Raw genomic sequence first — 23537 nt, 5'->3', positions numbered from 1 at the left:
ACGCATGCGGAGGGTTGTGGGGTGTTTGAGGCGGAACGTGTTTCCCTCAAAGCCCTACGGAGGCCGCTCTAGCCGTCCTCTCTGTGGTCTGGAGGTCTTCTCTGCGGGGAATGCACTAGCTGCTGCCGAGAAGAGCCCGGGCTGGGGGACGGTTGGTACCTGCGCGGGGGGGAGGGGAGCTACCTGCACGGGGCGCCCTTTCCCCTGCCTGTGCGCGCGCTCTGCTGCTGGGGCTCTGCACCCCCGTGACTGAGGGAGGCGGGGCTAGGGCAGGATGCCTGGGTCCTTTTTCTTCTCTTTTTGAGCAGGGAGATGGAGCTGCTGGGTCCTGTTTCCTGCCCCCCCGCGTGAGGGCTGGGGATCCCTGACAGCCTGGGCCAAGCCCTGTGCCCCAGGGCCGGGCAGGGAGGCGGGCGCCCTCTGTCCCCAGTGTGGTCTGAGGCAATGTGTCATTGCCCCGCCCTGTGGGGAGCAGCTGGGGGGAAGTGCGGGTGGCTTTGGTGTCCCAGGTGAACGGTGCTGCAGGCAGGTGCTAATGAACACCGGCTTCCCCCCCCCCCCCGCCCCCTTGTGTTTCAGGCAGAGCCATGGCGGAGGGTCCCACTCACCTGCTGGAGGTTTGCTGTCAGAAGCTGTCCGAGTTCTTGTGCAATGTTGAGCACAAGCACTTGGTATGGCTGCGGGAAATTGAGGAGGAGGCCATGAAGATGTTCGATAGGTAGGACCATCAGGGTGGCAGAAGGGCGGAGCTGTCTCTGATGGGCTCATCCACAGGCTGTTCCTTCTCTCTCAGCTGTCAGTACTCGGGATCCTTCTGATGTGTGCGACAGTGTGTCCCGTGAGTCCTGAGCCCCTCTGTGCAAATGTGCCCCTGTGAAAAGCAGCCTTTGCTTGATGATTTTTTCTCCTACTGTTTTATAGGATTAGCCAGTGGGAACTTCTAACCATTGCAATTGAGAGTCCTCAGGGACTGGTTTTAATGCCAGTCTCAGTGAGATTTCAAACTAAAGGCCACTGGGGAGCCCGGCTTTTTCAGTTGCTACTATAACATTTTTTTTTTGCCTCTGCTTACTAGTGATTTACCTTATCTGTATGCTGGGCACTTTGTTTTAGCCTGTTGTGTTCAGTGTCTGTGGTCTTGCTAGAATGTCCCTAACCCGCTGATTGGAAAGACTTCATAGAATCATAGAAGATTAGGTTTGGAAGAGACCTCCGGAGGTCATCTAGTCCAACCCCCTGCTCAAAGCAGGACCAACACCAACTGAATAATCCCAACCAGGGCTTTGTCAAGCTGGGCCTTAAAAACCTCTAAGGATGGCGTTTGCATCACCTCCCTAGGTATCTTGGACTTTTGGCATCTCTTGGCCTTGTTCCCACTGTAATGAACAACATGCTGCTGCTAAGGGTTGAACAGCATGGTGTTCAGGCAAGGAAATAAATTCCTTCTCTTGTGTTCTGTTTTTTTAACAGCAACTTAAGCGCTGAACCTGAGCTGATGCCGAAAACACCATCACAGAAGAAATACCGTAGGAAGAAGCGCTCGTTATCTCTTAAGGATGAGAACAATGAACTGACCAGAAAAAGGTAGGTGGTTGCCTTGGAGCTCCTGTGCCAACAGACTACAGAACCAAACAAGCCAGAGGCAAAAGTAAACTACCCATTACAATAAAATATATACACACCTGTATCGATAATTAAATACATGTGCTAATTTAAACATTATTAGTATACTTAATGTGACTCTACCAGGTCAAAGTTAGTTCAAAATCTCGATTTTGTATAAGCTTGTGGTTTACAGTAACGTAAGACAAATGGAAATATTCCTCGGTCTTTTTATCCCAATGAATGCTTTTTAAAAATACATTATTTCAACTGTTTGCAATCTAATCCTTTGTGTTAATGCATGATAACTTGAAAGTGAAATTTTTAGAAACTATAAATTAAAAATGAAACTGACTTTTCTATTTTAATTGCCCAAGGTGAGAGAAATGCAAGAAGTATTCAAAGGGCATGGATTTAAATTTAAAGTGGATTTCTAGGATCCACTTTTATAAGCTAAGTGTCTAACATAGCTGATTATGCTTGGCTTTTTAAATGTCATTTTTAATTAGGGTGTGATTCCAAAAAAATATAGGAAGAGGGTTTTATACACGTGTCCATCAAGATGAAAAGTAGTTCCTAAGAAGAAAACTGTGGAGAAAGCCAACGTCTCTTCTCTCCTAAATATTGTTAAACTAAGGGTACACTATCAACTTAATGTGTCAATTTCTATTAGTCTTTTTTACCCTAAGGCTTTCTCAGTTTGTTTACTTTGTGTATTTGACAGCCTTTGTGTATAGTCAGTTTCACTGTTATCCTTGTATCATTTGTCAGTTTCTGTTGTTGTTTGCTCTGTGCCCGGGGGGACAGGACACACACACACTACAGAGGGAAGAAACACTTGAAAATAGGAAAACAAAACCACAGAGTCAGGAAATCTTAGTACCTCAAATATTTGTCAAACCCTCTCTTTCTCTCTTTATGGCCCAGCAACCATTTTCATCTTGCTTTCTGATGCAAAAACTAAATTTGTGGGTTATAAGTAGGATGTTTGCTGGCTGCCTGCTCCAGCCTTGCTGTGCCCTCTAAATTCTCTATAGACTCTTTTCTCTATCACTCCTTAGGCCTGGAACCTCTCCTGTACCTCATTTGCAAAGTACCCATCATTTCCATTCAGATCTATCCTTCCAATCCACTTCTATAAAGCTCACAAAGTTTAATCCAGGGGTGGCCAACCTGAGCCTGAGAAGGAGCGAGAATTTACCAATTTACATTGCCAAAGAGCCACAGTAATATGTAAGCAGCCCCCAATGAGCTCTCCCCGCAACTGGCAGCCCTGCTGATCAGCGCCTCCCCCTTCCTCCCTGCACCTTCTGTTCAGCTGTTTCGTGGTGTGCAGGAGGCTCTGGGGGGGAGGGCGAGGAGCGAGGGCACTGCAGGCTCAGGGGAGGGGGTGGAGTGGGGGCAGGGCCTGTGGCAGAGCCAGGGATTGAGCAGTGAGCATCCCCTGGCACATTGGAAAGTTGGCGCCTGTACCTCTAGCCCCGGAATCGGTGCCTATACAAGGAGCCGCATATTAACTTCTGAAGAGCCGCATGTTGCTCTGGAGCCACAGGTTGGCCACCCCTGGTTTAATCCATCTAGGACAGGTGTGCTGTCTGATACCTGACATTTGAGGGGTACATGTTTTTAATGATCTGTGTACAATAGGAAAAACTGCCTACACCTGACGAGCTGTCTGCATTGTATGCAGTTGAACTGCTGCAAGCATAGGATACCTTGTGCTCAGTATTGTTTCAGTAACCATAGTTAAACCCATGGGGGAAGGAAGGGAGGAGAGATTTGAACTAAATATGAGGCTGAAACTGGATGGTAGAGAATGGGAAGGGAGGAGAACATGTCCAGAGCCTAGAGCAGGGAGGAATCATAAATGTCCAGATAGAAGCTAGCTGCTTAATTACATGGTGAGTACCCTCCCACCCTCCAAAAAAGAGTGGTGTCTTAAAGAAATTCACACTTCCCTGTGCTTAGTCACCTAGGCCAAGATTTTCAAAACTGACTTGATTTTCTTTGGTGCCCAACTTGAGACCCCTTAAAGGGTTCTGTTTCTCAGAAGTGCTGTAAACCCACCTTCTCAAAATTAGGCCTCTCTCTCTGGAATGGTCAATTTGTCACTCTTTAAACACTCCCTCCCACTTAGGGAAATCTCAGGGTACATGTGGAAGTTATCCCTGAACTCTGAGTCTTTCCATTTAGAAAAAGATCTGATCACATGATGCTGGGGTTTTTTGTTTCTCTCAAGTTACACAAGGATACTTCTGTGTGCAATCAAGATCTCATTTCAGAAGTTCACTTGCTCTCACTGCTTGCTCTGTACATTGAGTCAGTTGTGATTAATTTAAGCCGTGATGCTGGAGACGGACCTCGTTCTGCAGGAAAAGCTTTCTGATGATGCGGGTAAAAATTCTTTAGGCAACTTCATCCTATTTGTACTTATTCCTCCCACATACACAGCATTGCCCTTTCAGATACTGCTACATCATTTTATGTTCCCCTTTCCTGTCCAAGTGCTACACATTTAATTCTTTGGAGCCTATCTGCTTTGCTCCTTTCTAGCAGGCCGCCCCGTGTTTCATGGTATCCCCAACTGGGACTCCTGAGGATCGAGATCCTATCTGCATGTTAGTATCCCTAGTAAAGAGTGAGAGAATGATCCAGGAAAAGACAATGAGGTTTTAAATGGAATGGTAGTTTTTACAACTGGGGGTCTTCAGCCTATAATATCTTTCTAAACACTCTGATAGTAGTACTATTTAGCTCTTATGATAAGTAGATCTTAAAGTGCTTTACAAAAGTGATAAGTATCATTATACCAACTTTACAGATATGGGGTGGGAACTGAGCCAAAGGAAGGCCTAGCCAGTGTTGCCCAGCAGGCAGAACAGGGAATAGAATCCAGGTCTCCTGAGTTCCGGTGCAGTGTTTTATTAACTTAATCTCATTAAAAATAGTTGTACCTGGAAAATAAGCATAGTTGCATGTAAAAAATACTGAGAGTCATGTCTACAATCAGTGATGTCAGTTTTAGGTTCTGAAATGGCTGGAGAGAAAAATCCTGCCTCATTTGACTTAAAAATGTCTTTGTTTTAAGGTTATCAAGAAGGAGAAGCAGCCTCAAGCCAGCATCCTCTAAGCAAGTTTCCCAAAGGCTCCGAAGCAAAGAGGGACTGGAAAAGCCCAGTGATGTTCAACAGGGAGTCGATGCTTCTTTTTCAACAAGAAGATTCCACTCCAAGGTTGAAACAGAGTTTCCTGCTTCATTGGAGGCAGTGGCTGAGAAACCAACGATCTTGTTAGTAGAAGGGCGGGTTCCCTTAACAGAAATCAGTGTCGACAACCGCAGTGGTGCTGACTTGTATTTGAAGAGGAATAGGCCTGAAATAATCGACCAGGCCTTGGAGGTCATCTCCCTGAGTATAGATGACCAAGCTCCCAAGAAGCCTAAGGTTACTGAACTTCAGCCTATGTCTGCAGCCTTGGCACTGGTGATCCCTGACACTCCTGTGGCAAAGGGGACAGGAGAAGACCGGGGTGATCCCAACTTTAGAACAGCAAATACGTCCACGCCAAAAGCTCCTGTAAATGGGGAGCCTGGAGATGAGAATGTTGTTTCTGCTCAGGGGCCAGAAAAGGAGCTTTTCCAGGACTTAAAGGACAGCACAGGGACCTCAACAAGCTCCAAATCGAGCCGTCCCTCTACACGCAGAAGTCAGAGGGGTAAGTCCCATAAGCACCGCAGGACCTCGCTAGCAGAGAAGTATTCTCTGGCCAGCAAAAGAGAGAGCATGATCCGGAAATCTATCAGCAGGGCTATCTCTAAGAAGAAGGCAGCTCGGGAGTCCTCTTCAGCCTCCAGCCATGTGAGCTGTAAGTTTGTGAATTCTGAAAAGCAATTTACTGTGTCCTTTTATTCAAAGCCTCACTGCTCTGTCTGTCCATCAGTGTGTTGTTTGACTCAGAGGGGCTCAGAGCCACCTGCAAGGCTGCTTGTGCAGGGGCAGTACAACTGAAATTTTTAAAGCTCACCTTACAGTGTCTTAAAGCTTCAAGGCCTAACAGTCCTCTTGTCTCTCCGGCTCAAACTCCAGACCACCCCTCTCCTGCACAGTCTCTGGGCTTTGAAAGTGTCTGCTGATATTCAGTTCCTTAAACTCTCTTGCTTGTAGAAGCAAAGTGGCTTCCAGCTGCATCAGTTAAGTGCTGAAGCACATGGAATTTAGGCAAACAAAACTAAATGCCATGGCACGCTGTCGTCATACAGTAATAGTAAAAACTGTAACTAAAAAAAAAAAGGAAACCTAACCTATGCATGAGATGCTGTGGAGAGCCAATTGAAGTTAAAGCCGTGTGTAAATTGATGGGGAAGAGAAACATAAGTCCTGAAACTTCAGATAGTAGTTGCCGAGTCCTAAGCTACTGAAGTTCCTTGTTAATGCTGCAGAATATTGAATTTGTGCACTTATTCTTTGGGGGCAGTTACCAGAAATACAAAACACACTTGCTTTCTTCCCTAATGAGGAGTTAAACCCTTTTCTAACTGAAATTCTCCACAGCTTCAACTACGGAATTACTAGTGACCTCTCCATAATATAGACTTGAGTACATCTTTCTGTATTTCCAGAGTTACTCCAGCTGATATGGAAGGAAGCTTGGGAGGTACTGAAATGGTTTTTGGGCCATTATGGTGCTTCTCAAGTTCATAGCGCTATGTAGCAACTTCTAGCTGTAGAAAGTCAAGCAAGGGTGCTTTGAGCTCATATGGAAATCTATGGGTGGGAATGCAATATTTCCCTTGGAGACAGGGGCTGTATCGCACAGGAGTAGCTGCTTATAGGATGCATCCGATTAAGAGCACCAAGCTAGCTAGTGTCTTGCTTTATCCTTTTCCTTCCAGGCCACAGCTCCCTGGAGGTATTTGTGGATGAAGATGCAACCAGCAATGTCAGGTGAGGCTGCTCTGTCGAATAGGCAGAAGCTATAGAAAATCTTGCACAAAACTGTACAGGTCATTCCTATGCCTAGCCACTAAATGAATACTTTGTTCTGTAACCTTCACCTGTGCTTGGGGTTGGTAGTTAAACACTTCATGCTGCGTATTTGTGGCCCTTCGTCAGACTCTGACCATTTTGCAAGCCTCTCCGACAGCAAGACTGGTATGATTTGTTCTTCCTCTCCAATATCTATACTGAGCTACCTAAAAAGGCTGAATGGTTGTTTTCAGCTTGTGCAGAATGACAGTGCACTGCAAGATATCGGCCAGCTTAACTGAGAAACTGTTCCCTTAGGCTCTATCTGTGAATATTTCCAGTTTGCTGTGTCCCATGTATCTTACTAACTTCCTGACCCCTGTGAACTAATTTCCCTTTCCACCCCCATCACCAGATTGGAGAGGTGTGCAGTTTGTGGTCTCCAAGACTTGCAGGGTAGGGCAGGCTCATCTGTCTGTGCCCCAGGGCTCTGGTATATCCTACCTATTGACCTGAGCAATGCTAAGACCTTTTACAAGGGGCATAAACTCACTAGCATATAGCTCAGCAACTTACTGTGCCATCCCCATCTAGCCCGTTCAAACAGGGTTATGTTTGTGGGTCTCATGCTAAAGTAAATTCACTCTCTGCCTGAAGATTGTGGAGTTAGACTTCAGTGTATGAGTCTTGACTCCAGCATGTGCGAACAGTTCCTCCATTGATCAGAATGAATATCTTGTCCCCACTACACTTAGATAAAATTAATATACTGAAGCAGATAGTCAGATTGTGGTCTTGGTCACCAGTAATGTGCTCTTCCAAGGTGCCTAGAAGCCTCTGACTGCGTCACCACAAGAATAAAACCCATAATTTCCTTACTTCCTCTGTGAGACCAGATAACTTGTCAAAACACCTCTCTCTCTTCAGGCCTGAACTGGAACCAAATGCTGAATGTGACAAGGTAAGGCCCAGGTCAGGCTTTCCTAGGACAAATGCAGTCAGTTAACTGTACTGCTTCTTAGCTGCCAGCTCCTGAGTCTAGATCTCTCTGCTGAGCTGATAGAATCACTGTCACTGAAACTGGAGAATGTGTCTGTGGGATTGTTCTGTCTCAACTGTCTGAGTCAAAATTTCTGAGGAAGTAAAGACCCCTCAACTTGGGTTTTGGTATATTATGGCACTAGACTATGATGTCAGAGACCTGGCTTCAAATACAAGACTTCCTGTATTACCTTGGGTGAGTCACTTCGGGACAGATCTTTAACAATATTTGTATTTAAAAATCTGTCCCTTACCCTCCATGTCTTGGTTTCCAATCTTCTGCTTTTATGTTGTATCACTTTTACTCACTCTTCTGTGTCTGTTTACAATGTCAGCTCCTTAGAGCCCTACTGTTTTGTACAGCACCTAACATAACTGGGCCCTAGTCTCCGTTGGAATCTCTATGCGCTATCATAATACAAATGAGTAAAATTAGGGTTTTGTATCAGAACATTTTATAATTTCATTTCACAAGTCAGCATCGTTTTACAACTTGCTTCCATTGAGCTTTGACAGACCCTTCTGAAGACCTATGCACCCAGATTGTGTAAGCTTCTGATTGAATCACTTGCTTTCCTCACTTCTCACACATGTCTATGCAGGGGAGCTGTGTGGCTTGAGTGTTATGGTGCAGTGCCTTGTTTATAAGGAGAGGTGCTAACGCCTATGGAGCTTGTGCCTTTTCTAATCCTTCTGGTGCAGGGAGGTTGTTGCCTCCCTCACTAGCTGGCTGGCAGCCTCAATCTAGGGCTGTTTAAAACTGACTTTTAAAGGTGCTTGGCCAAGATTTTCAAAAGTGACTAGTGATCTTGGATGCCTCAGTTTGTGGGTGTCCAACTAGAAACTCTTGAAGGGATTCTCCCCCCCCCCCCCCCCCCCCCCCCCCCCCCCTGAAATTGCTGAGCACCAACTCTGAAAATCAGACCTCTCAAAGCTGTTTCACCCAAACTTGCTAGTCAGTCTATAAAAATCTTGACCTTAAAGTCCCAGTGGAAGAAGGACAAATCTGACACTTCTGCTTTTTGGGGGTGGTATCTGTAACACTACCACCCTGCTGTGCCTTTGCTCCATGAGCAGGCATCCTGTGTCCGTAGTAGCCAGAACAGCACTCTGTGGGTCTGCCCTCCTGCCATTACAAAGAGGAAAAGAGCAGTTCCTGGCTTGTTAGCAGCAGGGCTGCAACCAGTGAAGAGTGCATCCAGAGTCACTGGCTTTGCAATCCTCCTTTTCCCCCTTCCCAGGACACACAATGCTTGTTGAAGCCCTGTTTCTGTGCGGGGAGTCTTGCTAAGGTCTGCTTCCTTCTCCCACAGGCTCCAAAACACCTGCAGAAAACCTTCATTATTCCAAGTGAAGGCAGCCCTGTTGCAGAACTGTCAGCTCAGGCTGAACCACCAAATGGGGCAGAGCAGCAGGCAGGAAATTGTAAAGGTAAATATTGCTAAAACTGTGTTGGTGGAACAGCAAGGAAGCATGGGACTGTGGAGGTCCCTTGGGGGTTTATGAAAGATCTGATAGTCTGTCTTGCATCTTTGCCACCTGCTGACCAAACTTATCCTGCAAGGGCTCTTTGCTGTCTCCAGAGGGGAGTAAGATTTGTCCTGTGCTAGATCGTTCAGCAGAGGGTTTTCATAAATGTGCAAAATATAAATGAGCAATTGGACAGAGTCTGTACAAACAACTTCAGTCTGAGCAACTAATGGGTGGGGAGCTGTAGAGGAAAATATCTTCAAGCTTCGGTTTAGTTCAGTGTCTAGTGTTAAAGAGCAAAAGTAATTAGTGTTTGGACTAGTAACACTATCTTGTGATACATGAAACAAACTCAGGCGGAACAAGATGAGATTGAGGCAGAGTGAGATGGGAGGGGCTGCAAAATGAGGAACTATGAGATGGGATCAGCTTTTACTGTAGGAAATGTGTAATCCCATAAGAGGCATTGGTTGGAGGATCCTGTTAGAGCATTTTATTGGGGTGGGGGTGGAGTGTCCAAAATCCTTTAATGGATTAGCATGCTATCTGTCTGATCAAGGGTCTCCACACAGAGGGGCGTGTGATCATACAAGGTGCATACTCTAATACTATTCTTTGATGTTGGTTAATGCACAGATACAAAACCTGTGTTTAAAATAGCTAGTGTGCTCCTGTTTTATCTCAGTATAAGGTTTCTGATTTGGCACAGCTCTTAGCAGTTGTGTTCTGCAGTATGCTTATGAGGCTTGTCTTGGGAGCATTGAAGACAAGAACCTCTGGCATCGGACCTCTGCTGTAGGAACCCTTTCATGTGGAACTAACTGTCGTATTCTTCGCAGAGAGCCATGTGAAAAAGAGCAGCACTTCTCAGAGCAGAGGGAGAAGGGAGCAGCCCCAGAATGCAAAGCCACTGGAACAGCCCTCGAGTATCCGGTATGTTCCTCCTTGGCCTCAGGCTGGGCGAGAGAAAAGGAATAGACTAGTGATCTGGAATGACTAAGTTTTTATCTATCAAGTACCTTGGTTGAAAGCTTTGGTATGGTTGGCCAAAGAGGGTTTCAAATCCACATAATGTGCCAACATTTTTGGGTAATAGATTTTCATCAGTTTCATACAAAATAGGGTGCCTTGAAAGGCGGCATGGCCTAGTGAACTAGGCACAGATGGGACTGGAACCTAGGTACGACTCTGTGCAAGTCACTTATATCTGCTTTCCATTTGGGGGATGGGAATAGTACCCTCTTCCCCCCAGGGACGTAGTAAGGAACTGTGTTTGTAAGTCTCTAAGTGCTGCTTGGAGGGGAGGAGTGGGGTGGCTAAGGATGGCTGCGCAGCAACTTCATAGAATAGTTTGAACAGACTCTTCTCTTAAGTGCCTAAAATATCTAAGGGCTTGGCTCTTTCCTTCACTTCCCCAGCTGCTGATTCTCCTACATACACAAGAGAATGATAGTAAAAGATCCACTAAAGCCAATTTAAATGCAGTTATTGCTCTCAGTTCTGTCCTTCTTCAACCTCTTATCCCCCTATTCAGGCTCTGTTTGATCTTGTGAAATCTACAGCATCTCCTGTAGTTGGGGTACTTGGGAAAAGTGGCAGCAAATTCTGGCACTACAAATAAGCTAATGTACAAAAACTCTTCAAAGCAAACTAAACCTTTCACGTGGTGCTGGGTATGGACAGTACACAACATGTTTTCGACTATGCCGCATGCCCTGGCCCACCTTGCATTACTGATGCTGGCTGTGACAATCTGGCATCTATCAGAAACTCACATCTGTCACTTCCTGAAGCTGGGGCTGGAGAATAACATTGTGGTTGCTTAGTGAGAGAGGCTATCTCAACTATTGTTTTGTAAGTCTAGTAACCCTCCATCCCTCGCACCTATTCCCATCCCCTGTTTCTAGCATCTTCGTGGCTGTGTGTTCTGAATATGTGGTGTGTTCACATAGGCATCACAGATCACTTGATGGTGCTGAGTAGGCAGGAGGGGTTGTATAAAATGAATTAAAGGCTGAAGTGGAGGCCAGGAATGATGTTTCCTGTGCTGCATCACTATAACCCACCTTTATTCTTTCAGGAGACAGAGTTATAAGCAAGCAGTGGATGAGCTGTGTAATGGGCAGCAGCTAGAAGACTGTGACTTCTCTCCTTCATATGATAAGACCACTTCTTCTCCTGCCAGCAAGATTCTAGCCTCGCCCAGCCCAGCCAGCAAGGTAAGTAGATTCCATGGCCCCACATCACTCTCCCTATTCTGGATCCCCTTCTGATGCCCTCTGCTCTCCTCATAGGTCGTGCGTCCATTCAAACACTTTTTGCAGACGGTGCAGAAGAACCAGCTGCTCGTGACCCCAGGGTCTGCAGGGCACAGTAGTGTCATGAAAAACCTTATAAAACGCAACACTCCTACCCGACCTGATTCCAAGGTAGAGTCGATGCCTTTTCCCTGAGGGTGAGAAGGGAAGAGCAAATGTGTGGGGCAGGGTTGTCCGCTTTGAAATACGCACTGCAAATCTGCATCACAAGCGATTCAAGATTCCAAATGAGGAACGGTACCAAGGAACAAACTTAAATCACAACTCTTCCCATTCTAATATGCTGACTGAATGTCAGATCCAGCACCCAAACTCTCTCCTCTCAGTGGTCTTGGCAGAGAGGCTAAAAACTGAATGGGCCATGGAGATTATTTTCCCCTTTGATGTCTGGAGATGCTCCCTCCAGAGTGAGATGCACTGGTGTTATGGGAGAGCAAAGTCCTCCGTCCCCAGGAAGAGTACAGCATAGGCTGTGTCAGGGTAAGGGATGTACAGGAGTGCACTGCCATGCTGGTATCTTTCATCAGCATGAAATTGACTGCCTGTAGTTTTTAGCTTAACCCATTGAAAATCCTTTTGACAATCTCTTCCATGCTAAGTACTGGGTTTGGATAGTTTCCCCTGTAGCAGTTGTCTTTATGGCTGCCTGGTACTCCTGTGGGGAATTCTGCTCCAAAAAATTAAAATCTGTACACAATATTTTAAAATTCTACACATTTTATTTGTCAAAATAACACGATATAATCAGTTTCAATTTTGGCAATTTATTTCAAAATTACCTGTCAGCAAGTATGTGTCTAACAATACACACACATACTCCACTAGGGTTAGAGCGTTAAACAACCCCTTACGACAACCCAGTTCCTGTTTCTCTGCCCCCTCCCCCACAGAGCCCAGCTGGGGGCCAGACACCCTCACTCCCTACCTCCCGCAGAGCCCAGCCATGCCCCCCCTTCCAGCTGACACACTCATGGACCCTGCCCTCCTAGGGCACAGGGATCCAGAGGGAGAAACAGCCTGATGCTGAGTCCCGGGCTTGCACAGAGATTCCTGCGTGCTGCCACCTCCTTCCTACAGGGTGTGCTAGGAACTGCAGCTACTGGGAACCCTCCAGATCACTCACTTCAGCCCCTGGCCTTGTTTTCTTTTCGCAACCTGGTCCAGCGGCCCCTAGTGGTGGCCAACATCTCTGTAGCCGATTTCTGTGTGGATGGGAAGGAAATTCTGCGTGCCCAACATTAATTTCTGCAAAATTCTACGTTGCACAGTGGCACAAAATTCCCCCAGGAGTATAGGTTGGTCCTGGGGTAATGGTGGCGGCATCAGCTGTTGCATTGGGGTGAGTGGAAGATCATGTAGGGAAACAAAGGTTTGGATGAATTTTTGGATGTTTGAAAATGTGCATTTTTATAACCCCTTCATGGAATAGGAGCACCTTAAAATCGTGATGAATCTGGTCTTCCATTACCCTTATCAGTTAGCTAATATCAAAGTCTCAATACATATTGTGACCTTGAACATCAACTCCTTAAAGCTTTCCTATGCATGTAGAGAAATCTTGGCTACCCTGTCATGTTCAGACCAAACTCTAGGATGGTCAGTGGACACTTCTTTGAATTTGAAATTGGGTCTCTGCTGTCCAGCAGGCTGCTGGACAGTTGTAAGACCAGCAGCGCATTGAGAACCAAAGCTGTTGGATCATCGTAACTAACCACTGGGCAAGATGAGACTAGAGTCCAAAGGTTGTGGTTCTAGGTTTACTTGGCTAGTTCCAGAAGCAGTAATCCTTGTTTCTCCTCTTTTATATCTAAACAGGGGGATTTTGTTGTAAGTAATGACTCCTTAATCACAGGGTCTGTGGGCTCATAGTGGGCACATTTATTACCTCTGTAATGGGCACTGGCAGCTCTTTAACCTCATCACTAACCTGCGCGCAGACCTAATATTTCTTCCGAGTCTCACCTGAGAGCGAAATGACGTACTGGGCAGCATGTGGATGGTGTGTACACCAGGAAGTGAGTAGAATTGTTCAGAATGGCCCAAAGGGGATCTAACAGTACCTGGATAAAACTCAGCCATGGCAAATACAAACTGAGAATCTCTGATGAAGGGGATTGCTATTGGACATCTCGTGGTGTGTAAAATGGTCTCCAAGGGAAATGGTGGAAGTGATACTACTTCTGTCACTCAAACTAGGCTGGCCAAAGCCCTGGAGAATATACTGTAGGGAACAATCATGGTTTGGCCACTGGGAATGAACTAGATGACTTAAAGGGTCTCACATTCTATCTTCTAGACTAAAAACCATGTGTCTAAAAAGGACATAAAGGGGTCCTCTTCAGGGCTCTCAGAAGAATGGAGGAATCTTCATGTTTGTAGCACTGACACTGGCTAGTAGCATTTGGTGGTTTGTGGTGAATACAGCAGCACAGTCACTGATGGTGTCTTTGCCTGACTGTGTCCTCTGCAGTAACTGTTTCTGCTTGGATATTGAGCCTGAGGTGTCTTACTCACAGGAACTGCCCCGCTCACCCTCCGAGCTCCTTTTCTTCTTCAGGAAATGGAGTGGTTGAACTAGCACTGCTGCCAAAACAGCGCTCTCTCTTTCCTAACACATGTGCCTATTCCAGAGGGAGTGTGAATGTGTCTCTGACTGAAGCTGCAGTTTCCTGGTGTGTTGTCTCTGGCTTCCTGTGCCCAAGTAGCCTGGGGCAGAAAAAAGCCCTAGCAGTTGGGTGTAATCTGAGCTTCCCGCCCACCCCAGGAGAAGGAGCGCCAGCGGCTGGAGAGCCTGAGGAAGAAGCAGGAGGCAGAGCAACAAAGAAGACAGAAAGTGGAGGAGGAAAAAAGACGGCGCCTCGAGGAGATGAAGTTGTGAGTGGCTGCCCCTCCAGCTGCTCCTCTTCTGGCTCAGCTCTGAATCACTTCAAGGTCTTGTCTACACTGGTGACTTGCCCTGATTACTGCCAGTGGTATCTAGCTTCAGCTACATTAGTGCAAACAGCTAGTGGAAATGGTGTACAGCTGCTGTTGGGGGCCAGTGGCGCTTACCCCAGTTAGAAGCAAGGGTAGGCTGCGCCAATGAAAGGCTCTTACGCTCTGCATTGGGGGTGTGCACCAGTGCACGAGCTGTTCCAGCACTGGGGCACTGATAGCTGTAACCAGGGCAAATCCGCAGTGCAGCCAAAGCTAACTGTCCCCACTCATCCCCCAGGAAGCGTGAGGAGCGTCTGAGGAAGGCACTGCAGGCTCGGGAACGGGTGGAGCAGATGGAAGAGGAGAAGAAAAAGCGGATGGAACAGAAATTCTCTCAAACTGAGGAGAAGAGCGAGAAGGTAAGAGACCCAACCTGGAAACAGAGCCCCTGGGGACAGTTGGGTTTTCTCACGGCAATGGGCAGTGAACCCAGTAGGACGTAGCGATGGATTGCCTCACTGTGTGATAAACGTATCGGCAGTTACTAAAATCCTTGATGCTAGTGTCACTGACCCCAGAGGCCATGAGTGGGTAATGAGGCCACTCGGTATTAGGCCCTAAGTGACTCTCTTTGCTCTATCTGTAGTTCTCTGTTCAACAGGGAAAGGCTCTGCTCTGTCAAGTCCATTCAACAGTGTTAATTATGCTTATCGTGGATTTCGGTGTCTATGGTACTCTAAGCTCTTTGAGGACTAGTAGCGGTGTCTTTTTAGTTCTGCTGATCAAGGTCTTATCAGCAGGCCCTGTGCCCTGCAACCAGAATACAAGTGTTGGGTCCAGGTTGAGTGGGGTGCTCAGGTTTGGGTTGGCTCAGCTCTCATCCTCCTGCCTGTGGGGTCAGCCTGGCGCCAGCTGTGTGCCCCACTCCTGCCAGCTGCCACTACTTCACTGTGCTGTGTGTGCACGGTGGAGTGACGGGCACTGCAGCTCCTTGGCACACTCACTCCACAGCACACAGTATGCAGCCATGGGTGTGCTCAGTCATTGCAGGCCCTGTGGGTGCTGAGTCAGGTTCCTGGGAAGGGTTGCGCTTAGGTCAGAGAACAACTCGACTCTCTCAGGCTTGGATCAGGTGAGCTCGGTTCCAGTCCTGGTCAAGCTTAAAATTAGGTCCAAACAGACCTGTACTTGGAGCAGGGAGGTCACTCTGTTTACACTGCAGTAAAGCATGTGGGCCACTCCTGTAATCCACCTTCAGTGCAAAGGCCAATGTCCCTGCACCTGGATGCAATAGTTCCTAGTGGAAGAGCTGCTTTCTTTGGTTCCAGCCTACTGACAACCACGCACAGCTCTGCTGAAAGGTGCATGTGTGACAGATGTCTCTATTTATACCACTTCTGTGAGGCACGCTCTTGCAGACGGCTCATGTGGCAGAGACCAGGGAGAATATGCAGAATGCTCCAGCGCTGAGCATTGTTTGCATCTGGGGTATAGCTGCTGCTCCAACACTTCATCAGTAGGTGCTGCTGAGTTAGAGATGTGCTGTGTGTGGTTTTCAAACTATGGTCGCGACCCAGAACTGGGTCATGGAAGGGACTGGCTCACGGCAGCTCTGGACAGCACCGCTGACCGGGCCCTTAAAAGTCCCATCAGCAGTGCTGCCTGGCTAAGGCAGGCTAGTCCCTACTTGTTCCGACACCCCGGAAGCGGCCAGTAGCAGGTCCAGCTCCTAGGCATGGGGGCCACAGGGCTCCACGCCTTGCCCCCACCCCAAGCACCGGCTCCGCACTCCCATTGGCCGGTTCCTGGCCAATGGTGCGGTGGGGGCAGTGCCTGCGGGCGAGAGCTGCGTGGAGCTGCTTGCGCGCCTCCGCTTAGGAGCTGGACCTGCTGCTGGCTGCTTCCAGGGCGCAGCATGGTCCGCGGTGCCAGGATAGGCAGGAAGCCTGCATCTGCACCCCTGCTGTCCCACTGACTGGGAGCCGCGTGAGGTAAGCCCGTGCCCCAATTCCCTGCCTCCGCCCTCAGCCCCCACCCCGCCCCCAAACCCAGAGCCCCTTCCTGCACCCAACCCCTTGCCACAGCCCTGAGCCTCCCAGAGCCCCTTCCTGCACCCAAACCCTTGCCACAGCCCTGAGCCTCCCAGAGCCCCTCCTACACCTCAAACCCCTCCTCCCCAGCCCCACCCCAGAGCCCTGACCCCCTCTCGCACCCCAACCCCCGCCACAGTCCAGAGCCCCCTCCGACACCCTGAACCCCTCATTCCCAGCCCCACCCCGCAGCTCTCACCCCCAACCCTCTGCCCCAGCCTGAGCCCCTCCCAAACCCCTCATCCCCCAGCTCCATTGGGTCACAGGCATGAACAATTTTCTCGAACTGGGTCGCCAGAAAAAAAGTTTGAAAACCACTGTTCTAGGGGCAGCCCAAGAGCCTGGGGATCCAGCTTGGTTGGTTTGGCTTAAGCTCTGGGAGAAGGTTGACATTCACTGAACCCCTCTCCCCCTTTTCTTTCTTCTTCCAAATGAGGACGAAAACTCAACACGCTACAGAGCTTGTTCCCATTCTGGGTGATGGGGCATAAAGCAGATTTTTTCAGGATCCATCCTTCAAGGTTATTGGCAAAGACTAAAGGACTGCATCTTTCTCCTGCACTAACAACCAGAACCACATACAGTCCTCAGTATTCTTCTCTCAACCACATGTTCCTTTCCACGCGTTCTTGCTTATTGCTAGGCCACTCAGCTAAAGTGAAGGAATCTTGCATTTGTGGTCTTCTCACCTCCATGTCCCCAGTTCATTTTGCACGTCAGTTTGTCTGCAAGAAAACTGTACCTTAAGCAAAAGAGAAGCCCATCTTCCTGCTGGCTTTCCCTTGTTCTGATGAAGGTCATGTAGCAATATGGCATCTTGTATTTTGGATTCTGTGTAATGCTGTTTCATGTACTCTTTCCAGGTATTCCTGGTGATGGTCTTCTCCTCCTGTGAACTGTGACTGGGGCTGAACTCGCTGCACTGGGTGCCATCTGCCTTTAAAATATGTACACGCTTCACTGGGGCTTTGGACTTTCACTCCGCTCCAGAGAAAGGCATCGTCCCCTATGGGATGTGATGGGCCTCACACTCCTGAAGAGCTCCTGACTCTTCTTTCTATTGTAGATAAACATGTCAAGACTGTCCCGTATAAGGCTGGGCAGGGTTCAGACCTGATGTGTGTGATTCTCTCAGGTGCGAGAAGAGAAGGTGGTAGAAGAAAAGATGAAGAAAAAAATAGCTAAGATGGCTGGGGATGTGGAGACCCGAAAACAGAAAGTGCTGCAGATGGTAAGAGCAAGATTAGGTACCATCTGTAAGGAGAAGAGTTCACAGGGGAAAAACAGAATGATGGGAAATCTGCACAGTGTGCTTTATATGGGGCAGAGGGCAGAACAATAACCAGTAAATAGCTGCGGGAGAACAGGCCAATGAGTATGTCAGAATAGATTTACCTCCGCACACATACAGAGAGAGAGAGACACGCGCGCACGCACACACACTGTGTCTCTCTCTCCCTCTCCTCCCCTCCTCCTCCCCCCAATTTCCTACTCCTTTTGTGACTGAGGTGCCTTATCACTACTTTCCTTCCCAGTGTAAGGTCACTCTCCAAGTTTGTTCTAATGCATCTCACCATTATGAGTTGCATAGCACCATAGATGTGCATGGTGTTTTTACTGACCTCTCCCACGGAGGCGGGGCTGCACAACTAAGGTCCAAGAAACTAGTGGTGGTGATGAAGATGGGTCAGAGCAGGTAGCATTAAGGTTAGGAGAGGGCACTTGACCCATAACTCACCCACCCTCCCCATTTAGCATAGAAGAAGTGGACTTGCTTTGCCTTCCCAGGAGGAGGATGAACGCAAGCAGCAGGAGCTACTGCAGAAGAGGAGAGAGGGTGAACAGCAGGACAAAGGGAGAAAGATTGCGGAGCTGAAGAAACTGGCAGAGCAGCAACAGGTGGAACAGGCAAAGGAGAGGTGAGAGCTAGCCTGTTTCCACACCCCTGAGAAGAGGGAAGGGGGTGGAGCGACAAGCATGGCAAAGCAGATCTTATCGGTACTAGGAGAAGGGTGTGAGCGATGGGCTGTAGCGGAGGGTTCTGGGTGCAGAAGGCCGGTACTGGAGCATCCTGGATGGGAAATGACCTGGGTCCTTTCTGACTCACTTAGTTACGCTTTGATTTGCCAGGAGTCACAAACAGCAAGAGAAGGGGAAGGCCCTTCACCTGCAGATGGAGCTGGCAGTGGTTACAGAGGAGGAGGAAAACCAAAAGAAGGTAGGGAGTTGAGACTCTGTCATGCAGTGGACTTTATTCTATTTATGTCTGTGGCCTTGAGCATGCCTTTAGCTTTACCAGCTGCATTCTCCTCGTGTAGGGTAGCACTGAGGCCTACCTAACGTCCAAATCAGCAAAAGGCTGCATTGGAGTCTAACAAAGAATTGCTGCTGTTCCTCCACTGTGGAGAGAGTGTCTGTCCCCTTCATAGGGTAGTGTCCCATCCTGCTGAGGGAGGGGATGAATGGGAGACTAGGGCCTCTCATATAGGACAAGTCAGATTCAATGGGACTGAAAGCAGAGTGATCTGTGTATAACTTGGACTTGTTAACAGGAGGAACAGAATCCAGAAGAGCAGGAACGGCAGCAACTGCAGGAAAATAAAACCAAGCCACCAGAATCTGTTGCTATTGTTCCCAGTAAATGGCTGAATATAACAGTGGAGGTGAGTGAGCCGTGAGCCAAGAGCCTGAGCAAAGACAGGGGTTCCAATGTCTATTGGGCTATAATTTCCTGGGTCCATGGAGACCTTTCCTCTTTCTATGGGACATTCTCCTTCAAAGAGAGCAGGGATGTCTCTTATCTGAGCAGCCATAAGAAACTTGGCACAACACAGAAACAATGGAGATAATCCTTTTGCTTGAAATTTAAAACAAGTGATGGGAAATGGCCACATGATGGCGTGGGATCCTGGGAGTTTGTGCTGTATTGTAGCCTCTCTCTAGTGACACCAGGTAGCTGAGAAACTTCCATGTATCTCCAGTTGCTTTGAACTCTCTAACTACCACCACTGGCATTAAAACGTCATTGTGTTTATAGCCTAGAAGTGTTCAGTGAATCAAACTGAAAAGCTAGACTTAGGGCACAATGGGATCAGCTTTGCTTTTTCAAGCGGCCAGCTACTACCTCTTCCAAACTTCTGGTTGTCTGATGCCTGATACCATCTGAAACTTGACTTGTCTTGTATTCTGTGACTGTATTTTATAGCTCACTGGAAAAATGAGGGAAACTTTATTGGGTTCACATAAGAAATGTCCTTGCAGCAGGTGGTGGGTCTCATTTTGACACACTGCCCCTGCTCAGCCATGCTGGAACAAAGCCATTTTTTTTCCTGCTCTTAGCAAACTCTCTAGGCATTGAAATTGGCCTAAGTGACTGTCTCATGGGTCCTTACGCTTATTTCTAAAAATGACTAGGTGTTGCACTTACCTGTAGTCAGGAGTGGAATGTTAAAACCTCGTGTTGTCTTATGGCTTTTATTATCGCTAGGAATTCCTGTCATGGTCCCACAGTACTACGCACTGTACAGACAAGTGACACTCCCTGCTCCAGAGAGATTACAGTCCAGGGGTCAGATGGGATGTGACAAGTGGACAAATGGAGAGGGTGAGGGGAATGAAGTTATACAATGAACAGAGAGTATCAGAAAAATTCAATTCTCTTCTTGGCACTTGCCTACAAATCGTTTCCAGCTGGTACAGGAGAGGCATCACAGCAGAGTGAGACTTTAAGAAGGAATTCAAAGGTGGATAAGTGGGTGGCTCTTCAAATGTTGACTTTTGTCCCCTATGCATAGTATCTGACAACTAATACAAGACGCCCACGTTCTCTTTGGGTGGGGAAGATATGTAACACTGAGTCAGCGACTCCTTCCCTTGGTTTGAAAAAGGTCCGACTCCCGAAGCACTTTATGGTTGTATGAAGCCCCTTAGGTGTGTGTGCTTTTCCGGAGATTTTGTTGTTGTAGAACAGGAGCACCAAGCAGGCTGTGATAAGTAGCTTCCTTGCCTCTGCAGCTGTGAGGAGGGAGTGAGATGGAAGGAACAGGTCCTGTGAGCTAATGGCGCTCAGTCCCGTGTAGCGTACATACTGCACAGACACCAGCATCAGTGAGTTTACAATCCGAGTAATTGCTGTTGCTGCTCTTAGTTGTGTTTTCCAGCGGTACTATTCCTGTTGTGTGAAAGATGCCACTGCTGAACACCTAGAGGGTGAAAAACAGGGCAACTTCCTGCTGTTCCAAGAATGATATTGTTGATGTTTGATCTTTTGATTGTATACAGTTCATTTTTAAAAAATGTTATTGGCAACACATGGCTTTAGATAAGTCTCTACACTTAGCTTGATTTTTCTTTTAGGTTAATTATAGAACAGCAAATGTCTGACATCAAATGTGACTCAGATAAACTGAGTAAACAGTGTTGTATACAACAGTCCTGTAGCTTAAAATGTTACGCTTCAGCATAGCCTGGTAGCTTACTAGACGAGAGATCCACGTTCAAGTCTTAATTCCTCCCTCCACAAACCCTCTCCGTTGGCATGGGTTGGAAGCACAGCCAAAGCAGCCTGCTCAGCCCCTACAGGGTGTGCAGGGGAAGAATGCTGTTTTTTCTAAACAAGGATCTAAGGAAGTTGGGATCAATTGAAAATCCCAGCCTAAATCATTTAAGCCGTGTATTCCTTCTGAATTATCATGTGGCTGTTTTTGCCTTCCCATAAACAGACAGGCATGATCTCTGGATCTGGTGTTTTGGAGTGGGGTTGAAGTTCAGGTATGAACGTGACATTGACTGCCAGAGTCATACCATTGCCACTTCCTGTCTTCCATGGCTCACCTTTGTTCCCTCCAGGGCAGAGTATCTATTTCATTCTCCTGCCCATGGAGACTCATGGCAGAACAGTAATGTGTGATTCAAACCTAGTGTTGTATGGATAGCAGCAAAGCTGTACATATTAAACTTATTGGTGCTGATATTTGCTGTCCTACCACCTGCTGTTGGCACCAGTGATTCTTGGAGTACACAATGTAAATCTCCTGCTCCTAGAACCTGGGATATTTCTGTCATAAATAACTAATAGACTAATCAAAATCAACAGTGAGTTCTTTCTGGAAACTCAAGCTGTCTTATCAGCACCACTACATAGAAGTATCATTATAAGGTAATTGGTTGGTTTGTTTTTCTTTTAAGGCTATATATCTAACTTTTCTTTATGGTTTCAGAAATCTCCTGTCTCTGACTCCTATCAAGGGCCCCCTTTAGGCTCAAAAGAACCCAGATTTCCCAAGGTAAATCCAAATAACTATGGGCTGGATCTGAACAGTGATGACTCCACAGATGATGAAAGCCAGCCCCGCAAGCCCATCCCTGTCTGGGCCACTGGTACGTGCATATTTTGTTATACCCACTGAAACTTCATCTATGAGAATTTGGAAGACCCCAGATTTCTTAGGGAGGCTTAGAAGTAGAGGAAGACACAATTTAGGCCAGAAGTGCATGAGACTTCAACTTATTGCAGTGCCATGTGGCACTAGCTTGGAGTGGTAGTCTGAGCAGGTGCTGTTGTTCAGCTGTTAATTCAGAATCCCTTGTGCCCATCCCTAGAGCTGAAGCGCTTTTGCACTGTTTGAAAACAGAAGGCTAGGGAGTTCACCAGTGCCAGGCAATCCTTTCTTTCAGTGGTGGGTTTTCCATAGTACTTGGGATACCTGGAATATGAAAGATGCCTTGGAAACCAATTATATTGTCTGCATGAGGGGGAATTAAGGTTCTATATGAAGCCAGGAAAAACCTTGATCCAGTACTGAGAATTCAGTATCTGCCATGCCCACCCCAAATCTCTTCCAGGACTGGCTCTGTGGGGCCCTTCCGCAGGGCGATAGAGCCTGGAGGGTTGCTCTTAGATCTTGGCTTCCATGCACTGACTCACAGTAATCATGGTACCAAGGGAGTGAGGTTTAACAGGAGAACTGAGGTGCTGCTTAGACTGTTAGTGTAACATGGTGGTTATTTTCCCAGGGGCTCAGCTTAATCAAGCTGTTACATACCAATACTACAACCCTCCAAATATCGAGACACTCTTCGGGCTGATCATAAGCCCTAAACTGGAGGACATTTTCTACAAGAACAAGCCACGATATTTCAAACGTACCAGCTCTGCTGTCTGGCACTCACCACCCCTTCCCGGTACCAAGTCTACACTGGGCCTGCCCTACAAACTGAAAAAGTACTGAGGAAGGAGAGTGTCCCTCTTCTGTCCACTTGTCATTTCCATGTTGTCCTGGTTTTTGTGTAAAGAAAAAAATCTTTTCTAAGATCTGTTTTGGTTTTTTTAATATTTGCATAGAATAAAAGCTTAAATAAAAGTTCGTGTTGAAATAATCAGGGCCACTTTCCTTCCTGTCTGGGGTGGGTTTTTGTTGAAACTTCGAGTTTTGCTGTGGGGAAGACGAGGCCTACTAAACTACAGCACTGCCCCCTCAGTATCACTTTACTTCCTTCTATCCCCCTCCCTTATGTGTACCCATGCTGCTGTTGGCACTTCTAGATCACTCCAATTCATTTAGTTGGTGTTCATCCTACTTTGAGCAGGGGATTGGACTAGATGACTTCCTGAGGTCTCTTCCAGCCCTAATATTCTATGATTTACTGTGAGAACCCCTGTCTGATGGTATGTCTGTAGGTGGCAGTGCAGATGTTCTCAACGGACAACTGACAGCATTACATAGCTTATCTTTTTGGGGTAAGCTAAATGCCCAAATAAAAGAGCTGCATGGAGGATTATATCTCACATGAGTATGACTTGCTGTCTTCATGGCCTGAGCTCTTCACTTGCTCCTTAGTAGTTAAAATGTACAGCTTTTATAGTGCCCTCTAACTTTGATCTGAAATCTTCATGCTTGGTCTTAGGCTGGAAGTGACTTTTATTTGGACTGGTTGATATGCCTGAATGAATTTTATCACCAGTGTTTTGTTTTAAAACAAAACAAAAAAAACCTAAAAACAAATTCCAGATGATGCTTTTGCACTCAACTCAAAAGCAGTTCTAACCATCTGTATATATCACCTGGGAGCCTTTCTTCTAGACTTCTTTCCAATCTGTAAGAGCTGAAGGAGCATCTTCAGAGTTACGCTCCTTA

General features: G+C 47.1%; 1 protein-coding gene across 7 annotated transcripts; it reads left to right on the top strand.

Moving 5' to 3' along the window:
* The first annotated feature begins 585 nt into the window (after window positions 1-585).
* Window positions 586-22779, top strand: LOC102933505 (inner centromere protein). Of its 7 annotated transcripts, none has more exons than XM_043548494.1 (18): window positions 586-718; window positions 1471-1584; window positions 4691-5466; window positions 6494-6545; window positions 7494-7527; window positions 8921-9038; window positions 9917-10010; window positions 11158-11296; window positions 11372-11506; window positions 13211-13222; window positions 14160-14269; window positions 14610-14730; window positions 17537-17632; window positions 18190-18320; window positions 18532-18619; window positions 18954-19064; window positions 21621-21780; window positions 22417-22779. In XM_043548494.1, exons 1-18 carry the CDS (start codon window positions 588-590, stop codon window positions 22629-22631), a joined length of 2637 nt encoding a protein of 878 aa, XP_043404429.1. In that variant the 5' UTR covers window positions 586-587; the 3' UTR covers window positions 22632-22779. The 7 variants fall into 7 exon arrangements, with proteins under 7 accessions (XP_043404429.1, XP_043404427.1, XP_043404430.1 ...); XM_043548492.1 differs by having other exon boundaries at window positions 18157-18320; XM_043548496.1 differs by having other exon boundaries at window positions 700-838; window positions 18157-18320.
* Window positions 22780-23537: the final 758 nt, after the last annotated feature.

This window comes from Chelonia mydas, chromosome 6 (genome assembly GCF_015237465.2).
Source record: "Chelonia mydas isolate rCheMyd1 chromosome 6, rCheMyd1.pri.v2, whole genome shotgun sequence".
Taxonomy (NCBI): domain Eukaryota; kingdom Metazoa; phylum Chordata; order Testudines; family Cheloniidae; genus Chelonia; species Chelonia mydas.
Note: the sequence above shows the minus strand (reverse complement) of the source record. Positions and strands in the feature narration are given on the sequence as shown.

Coding starts and splice junctions, on each gene's coding strand:
- LOC102933505 (XM_043548492.1), top strand. CDS start 588: ATGGCGGAGGGTCCCACTCACCTGCTGGAGGTTTGCTGTCAGAAGCTG. Junction 5,467..6,493: donor AGCCTCCAGCCATGTGAGCT/GTAAGTTTGTGA, acceptor TTTTCCTTCCAG/GCCACAGCTCCCTGGAGGTA. Junction 10,011..11,157: donor GAACAGCCCTCGAGTATCCG/GTATGTTCCTCC, acceptor TTATTCTTTCAG/GAGACAGAGTTATAAGCAAG.